General features: G+C 65.5%; 1 protein-coding gene across 1 annotated transcript in view; it reads left to right on the plus strand.

The window, feature by feature from the left end:
* Nucleotides 1-1,162: 1,162 nt before the first annotated feature.
* Nucleotides 1,163-7,216, plus strand: part of MNEG_0413 (hypothetical protein) — a gene marked incomplete at both ends in the record, with an annotated part of 9,451 nt that continues 3,397 nt past the window's right edge. The window contains 9 exons of the mRNA XM_014051116.1: nt 1,163-1,300; nt 1,474-1,641; nt 1,841-2,148; nt 2,317-3,499; nt 4,010-4,195; nt 4,384-4,601; nt 5,094-5,187; nt 5,456-5,497; nt 6,684-7,073. Of these exons, the coding sequence (XP_013906570.1) occupies nt 1,163-1,300; nt 1,474-1,641; nt 1,841-2,148; nt 2,317-3,499; nt 4,010-4,195; nt 4,384-4,601; nt 5,094-5,187; nt 5,456-5,497; nt 6,684-7,073 (2,727 nt within the window). The remainder of the gene's footprint in view (nt 1,301-1,473; nt 1,642-1,840; nt 2,149-2,316; nt 3,500-4,009; nt 4,196-4,383; nt 4,602-5,093; nt 5,188-5,455; nt 5,498-6,683; nt 7,074-7,216) is intronic.

A 7,216-nucleotide genomic window follows, 5' to 3' on the forward strand; every position in this document is an offset into this window, starting at 1 on the left:
CCGCCGCGCCCCGCCGGCGCGGGAGTGGCTGGCGGCGCGGCGCGCGGTGGTGGACAGCGCGGCGCTGAGGATCCCGGAGCTTGGGGCGTATTTTGACGCGATCGGGCTGGGTGTGCAGGAGGGCGGGGGGCGGGGCCTTGTGCCCAACGCGTCGCTGCGCCGGGCGCACCCTGACGACCCGGTGTATGTATAGCAGCCTGCGGGGCGGCTTTCTCGGTGCCGCGAAGCCCCTGAGAGTGCCGCGCCCACGCTGTGGACGGGTGCAGAGATTCACACTCATGCGTTGGGGTTGCTGTGGTCATGTGCCATGTCAAGATTTTCCCTAGTACAATATTACAACATTAAGTGACACAATACAACTGGGTTTGTGTGTGTGTGTGTGTGTGTGTGTGTGTGTGTATTGGAGGCCTTGCTTGCCACTTGATGCTACCTGACCTGGGTCACCAGGTGTGGGCGGCGTCGACAAACGTTCACAACAGTGCATGTGGTGGTCCCAAGGCCCACGTACAGCTGGCACCGAGCCTTGCATGCGTCCTGCGCAAACCCGTACAGTAACAATTTCAAATCAGCAGGAACTGCACACGCGAGGTTCACTTTATCCTGAAGCAGTCTGCCGCAGCAGCCAATACACCATACGCCTTTATGCCGGCTGCCTTGACAGTCCCCCTCTTTCATGGCAAGGCTGCACAATTGCCAGGATTGTGCTTTGGCTCAAAAAGCATGTGTGACTCGCGTTGCTAAAGAGCAAATGATGCATTTGTGCTGAAAGCATTCATCTCGAATGTGCGCGCCGGTGATCGTCAGCAAGACACGAGCGGCACTCGACTCATTGACCATAAACTTGTTCTTTGAAGTCATCCTGCTGCAGCGGTCCGACAGTATGAGCCGTGCCGTGCATGCACCCTGTGCTGTCAATGGATGAAACTACGCAATTATAAAATGCCACATACCTTGGCTGCCTGTGGCAATGCCCATCAGTCTGCAGCGTGCAGTTTTCTCCAGTGTCCCTATTATGTAATCAGCTGGCCCCGCAGTGAAAAGTGACATCGCAGAACGTGGCACGCTCGTGCGAAAGCCTTGCTGCGATTGGCATTAACATGCAACCCGCCCCGGGTTTGTCTCAGCGCAGAATTATGACAGTGATCTCGACACTGACGGTATAATGGAGGACGGCGACGGGCCAGCCCTCGTCGAAAGCATTGTGCAGAGCACAACGAACATAGAGTTGGTCGTCGAGGCGCTACAAACCTCGGATGGAGGAGAGGTGCTCAAAAGCTTGGGCGTTGAGTTGGAGGAGGAGGTGCGGCGCACACGTGCGCACCGCTGCACAGCCTTTGCATGCGTTGGTGAGCAGAGTCTTGGCTGCCGAGCGTGGCCCAACATCATAGAGTGTAATTCTCGCCACGCGAACTGAGATTCGCACTGCGCGGCCTGTGATCCTGCTGTGCCCATAATCCTCCCTGTGCAACGCAGGGCGCGCAGCCTGCCGAGCCGGCGCGGGGCCTGGGCTGGCTGTTCGTGCACCAATTCCTGCTGCTGGAGCAGAAGCACGCGGGCCACCAGGACTCAGGCCCCCCAAATGCGGACGCTCTGATGATGGAGGGTCTCCTCGGCTGGGCCTCTGGCGGTGGCGAGCTGAGGGTGCGTGCCGCCTGAGCAATGCGCGCTTGCGCTTGCAGTGGCAGCTTCTGCCTTGGGTCATGATGTGTTCCTTTCCTTCCGAAAGCAGCGACCATGCCATCAGCAGCAGGGGTTTGACAGGTCCGCAAGTCCTTGCAATCGCCGTTGCCTTTGTGCATCCAAACCACCCCTTCCGACCGCCCCCCTGCGGTGCCCGCAGGCGCCCGTCGTCGCCCTCGTCAAAGACGGCCGTGTCATCGAAAGGGTCCTGCCCCTCTCCCGCGCCTCGGCGGCGCCCCTGGCCAGCCAGCGCCCCCTGTCGCGCGCCGCGCAGCTGGCCGAGCGATTCGGGGTGGGGCGCGGCGCGCTCGCCGTGGCAGCCGCAAAGGGGCGCGTGCTGCGGGCGCTGCGGGAGCTGGCTTTCAACAAGCAGAGGCTGCGGGAGCTTGCAGAGCAGCAGGCTGCTGGGGCCGGCGATGCTGGTGGAACGCACCTTGAACAGGCGGCGGGGCCAGCCGAGGGTGCGAGGTGAGCAGGGGCGTTCTTGCCCGTTCGGCTGCGGGTCTTGGCCTTGGGCTACGATGTGGCATTTTGATTGTATGTGGGTCAAAGGTCTGGTCAAAAGAATGTGCTCTGGGCGTTCGATGCACTTGCATTCAATGTGATGAAGGCGGTTGTCACCTGTCACTTTCGCAGCCACCTGCAGGAGGGCGTGGCTTTGCATACCGACGAGGTGGCGCGGAAGAGCCGGGAAATGTGGGAGGCAGTGAGCGCACTCAAGGCACTGCTGCGGCTCCAACAGGGAACATCGCAGCATCAGCAGGAGCAGCAGCACGATGAGCAGCAGCAGCAGCAGCAGCAGCAGCAGCAGCAGCAGCAGCAGCAGCAGCAGCAGCAGCAGCAGCAGCAGCAGCAGCAGGGGGAGCGGCATCAGCAGCAGGCCAATGTAACGCAGGAGCAGCAGCCGCCGCCGCCGCCGCCGCCGCCGCCGCCACCGCAGCAGCAGCAGCCGCCGATCCAGCAGCATGTGCCGCCGTCGCAGCAGCAGCAGCCGCGGCAGCCGGCGCCAGCAGTGGCCACCACTGACCGCCACGCAAGCGCACTGCGGGAAGGCAGCTCAGCGCTGGCAGTGCCTCACGCAGCGCCAGCTGTCAGCGACGCTGCGCCCCCCAGCCTGCCGCCGTCTGGGCCCTCTGGGAGCAGCGTCGGCGGCGCTGGCGCTCCAATCGGCAGCCCGCCTCTCGTCACCCTCACGTCGGCTGACGGCCAGCAACGCAAAACTGGCCTGCTGCACATTCTGTTTGTCCCGGAAGCCGATCTGAGGGAGATTTTGACAGATGCGGACTCTGTGCTTGCCCGGGCGCATGCCTATGCAGCGGCGCATCCGGACGAGATGGAGAGGGCTCGCGAGGAGGTCGCGCGAGCGAGAGGGCAGCAGGGGCAGCCGCAGGCGCGACCAGGAGCTGGCGGTGACAGGGAGGGGCGCGGGGTGAAACGCGAGGACGCCGGGGCGGGAACGGCGATGGGGCAGCGCGTGGGCGAGGCTGGCCTGGCGCAGCAAGAGCAGCAGACGCAGGCGCGGGCGCAGCCGCAGCCGCAGCCGCAGGCGCAGCCGCAGCCGCAGGCGCAGCCGCAGCCGCAGGTGCAGGTGCAGCAGCGGCAGCACCAGGGTGGGGTTCCGGATCTTGAATCGCCGTTCTTGCAGCAAACGCAGCTGGCAGCACAAGCAGCGGGCCTGGAGGATGCGCAGACTGGGCAGCAGCAGCAGCAGCAGCAGCAGCAGCAGCAGCAGCAGCAGGATGCGCGTCTGCTGGCCTATGGCAGCAGCGTGCCTATCGCGCAGGCGGCGTCGCAACATTCTCGCGACCCACGGCGCCGGGTGCGCGCCAGCCTGGGCGCTGCTACTCTCTCGGGGCTGCAGCCGGTGCCTAGTGTGGCGCAGTCGGTGCAGGCGGCACACCCTCTGCAAGGAGCGCACGCTAGCGGCACCGCCCCGCCTCAACAGCTTTTGGCGTCCGCCAGCGCGCCTGCGCCTGCTGCCCAGCTGCAGCAGCCGTACGGCTTGATCCCGTCCGCCGCTGCAGCCGCGGCGTGGGGGCCCGCGCCGCAGCAGCAGGGCACTACTGGTGGCGTGGCAGTGCATCCGCTGGCGCATGGCATCACAGGTGCCCTGCCTGGGAGCGGCTCGGTGGGGTCGTCACTGCTGTCAGCACACCTGCAGCCTGGTCCGCAGCAGCAGCCACCGCCGCAGCTCCAGCAGGCGCAACAGCAACAGCAGGCACAACAGCAGCAGCATCAGCAGCTGCAGCAGCAACAGTACCCATGGCAGCAAAATCAGCAGCAGTACAATCAGCAGCAGTACTCACCAACAACCTTTACTACCCCGCAGCAGTACGAGCAGCACGTTCAGCAGCAGCAGCAGCAGCAGCAGCAGCAGCAGCAGCAGCAGCAGCAGCAGCAGCAGCAGCAGCAGCAGCAGCAGCAGCAGCAACTGCAGCCGCCGCAACAGCAGCAGCAGCCGCCACAACCCGTTGAAGTCTTCACCCCCTGCGCACTGTGTGCTTCCGGCAAGCCGGTAGGAGGGTGTGACAAGTGCCAGGCTGTTTCTGACTTGCCAAGCTGTGGTTGTCCCTGCAATGACAACCCCACTCTAGACCCCGCCGACTGCACCCCTTTTGCTGGCGCACCCCTCCCACCACGACGTTTCAAACCTCAGTCGACAGCTCCTGCCCCGCCTCACTCTCCTGCCTATCGGACCCGCAGGACTGGCGCGGCACAGTGGTCTGGTCGGACCGCGGCCCCGGCCTCGACGGCCGCCCGCCGCTGCCAGGAGACGACATCGGGATCGACGTGTGCGGGCACTTCTTTGCGCCGCAGGCACTGCGGTCGTCGGACCCCGGTTTTTGGGCGCGCTACTCGCGGCTGCCGCCCGTGATCAGGATGGGGCCGGGTTTCGTGGCTCAGGATGTGGCGTTCCCGCGGTTTCAGGCCCAAAATGGGGAGCTGCAATTGATCAACGGCAAGCCTGACCTCAGGCGAGCTTCTGTTTGCAACTGCAGACATCATCGAGTTTGTGCGTGTGTGCTTGTGTACTTGTGAGTGTGTTGATGATTGTGCATCATGTTGTTGGGCTTGTGCGTTTTCATTTGCGTGCGTGCGTGCGTGCGTGTGCGCACGCACAGGTGCTTGCGTGCACGCAAATCTCGCATGTGTATATGTGTGAGCGTATGTGCCTGTGCGCGTGTGTGTGCATTTGTGTATGCGTGCGTGTCTGTGGGAGGGGGTACGTGTGCATACGCACACATGTGCATGTGTGCATGTTTGTGTGTGAATATGCGGAAGGTGGTAGGATTCAGGCCGCTTTTGTGCGGGTGCGTTTGAGATAGCGAGCTGCCCTTGCACCTCAGCTCGCGCACCTGCCTGACCGTCCCTTGGCCGCACACGCATCCCCCTCCCCCCCCCCCCCTTGGCAGCGCGCCGCCAAAGGAGGGGCGCACCTGGGATGGCGCCACGATGCTGCTGGCGCCGGCGAGTGCGGACAGCACCCAGCGCATGCACGACGTCCATGTGGGTTGCCGCGCTGGCTGCCCCTTTGTATGCATTGACAAGCAACCCCTGGAGAAAGTCTAGAGTGGAAATGCCCAGGGTACCCTGAGCACCACTTGGGAAAAATTTGTGATGCTGGCTGGCCCCGAACGAGCCCGGTCGTGTCGATGCGGCAAAGCGGCGCACCTCAAGCCCGCTTCCCGTCTCCCGTCCTTGCGGCGCGTCGCGTGTCCTGATGGGCCCCTGTCGACGCGGCATCATACGTACACATTGTGCCCCCTGCCCGCAGTCCAAGATGCGGTTCAGCTGGAATCAGCACAAGGACAAGACGGTGGGTGGTCCGCTTTACTGCAGAGTTGCCTGCGCAAGCCTCTGGGCGGCGAGCCTCTGGGCGGCGAACACGCACGCCGCCGGCTTGCAAACAGAGGTGCTGGGGTGTTCAACGCGCCCGGGCGGCGCTGATCCTGCACAGACGCCTGCCCCAAGTTGCCCCTTGATTCTGCAGCAGTGGCCTCTCGCTCTGTCAAGGGTGTCTTACCCCTTGCCATATGGGATGTGAGGGCAATGCTGCAGAGTCGAGCGGCGACCTGCAAAGGCAGTGCAGGGTGCAGTGCACCCTTCTCCACCCCACCTCCCTACCTGCGCCCCCTGCCCCCCCAGCCCCCGCCCCCTGCTTCCCTAAACTCTCTACGCCCCAACCTGCCTGTGATGCCCACCCCAGGGCCTCTTGTACCTTCCTGGCAGCTTCGGGGGGGTGCTGGATGACAGCGCCCCCGGGATGGAGCTCGGCGCTGACGTCATCATGCCGTACAGTGGGTGACTCACCACACGAGGAGCACAGGCCATGGCAGCAGGGGCCCACGATGCAACCGCCCGCAACTCAGGCGCCTTGCTTGTGGGTCGGCATGAGGGCGCCTTGGCAAGCGCGAGGCCGGCGCATCATTTGCATGTGCCTGTTCACCCTTAAGGGCCGTGCCCGCCCCTGCGGCCGTTGCTGCCCCCTGTGGAGGACTTGCGCAGTGCCTCTATCCCCTGCATGCCCTGCAGACTGGGACAGCCTCCTTTACAAACAATTCTTGGAGCCTGGCCTGCCCCCAGAGGCGAATAACGTCATCGAGGCCAACGGGAGGGCCGCCTGCCTGATGGCGCTCAGCTGGTGGACGCGGCGCCTGGGGGAGCAGGGGGCACCGAGGCAGGTCCAATTGCCTCGGTGGCCGGGGCAGCAGCCGGTGGCAGCAGCACCCGCGGCGCCCGCCGCCGCGGCGGCGGTCGTGTCAGCAGCGGCGGCGGCCGCGAAGATGCCGGCAGCGGCGCCAGCGGCTGCGGCGGTGGTCGTGTCAGCAGCGGCTGTGCCGGCGGCGGCGGTGGTTTTGCCAGCAGTGTCTGCCGTGGCAGCAACAGCGCCCGCGGTGGCACCTGCGGCCGCTGCCGCCACAGCCGCGGCCGCCACAGCAGCAGCAGCAGCAGCAGCAGTCAGAGGCGCCACGCCTGCAGGTGTGTCCCTGCCAACCCCGCAGGTCGATTTTGGCGGCTTTGAGGACAGCTGCGACCTTCCGCCCTCTGCATCGGCCGCGCTCGCAAACGGCACGGTCGCCAGCGCCGGCGCCGGCCCTACGGCTGATCCTGCTGGCGGCAGGGGCCAGCAGCAGCAGCAGCAGCAGCAACGCCAGCACACGCAGAAGGTTCCCCAGGTGATCAACCCCTACCCGCTGCTGCCGCGCATGGGCGCCGCGGCGTGCCTCACGTGGCACGCGCTCGAGGGCGCGGCGGCGGCGGCGCGCGCGGCCGATGCGGTGGAGTCGGCGCGGCGCGCGCAGGGCGGGGAGCTGCGGGAGCTGCCTGGGTTGTTGACCGGCGCGGTTCGGCCGCGGTCCTGCGAGGAGCTGTGCCGCGAGGTGGGGCTGGTGGTGGGTTGGGTCGGGGCGTTCAGAGCCGTCGGGGCGTTCAGAGCCTCCGGGAATTGCGTTCGAATCTCAGGCGTTCATCGTGGCCGGCGTCGTGCGGCTGTCGGGGATCGCACCAGCAGCCACGCATGCCGCCACTGGAGGGC

The sequence above is a fragment of the Monoraphidium neglectum genome, assembly GCF_000611645.1.
Source record: "Monoraphidium neglectum strain SAG 48.87 unplaced genomic scaffold scaffold00032, whole genome shotgun sequence".
NCBI lineage: Eukaryota > Viridiplantae > Chlorophyta > Chlorophyceae > Sphaeropleales > Selenastraceae > Monoraphidium > Monoraphidium neglectum.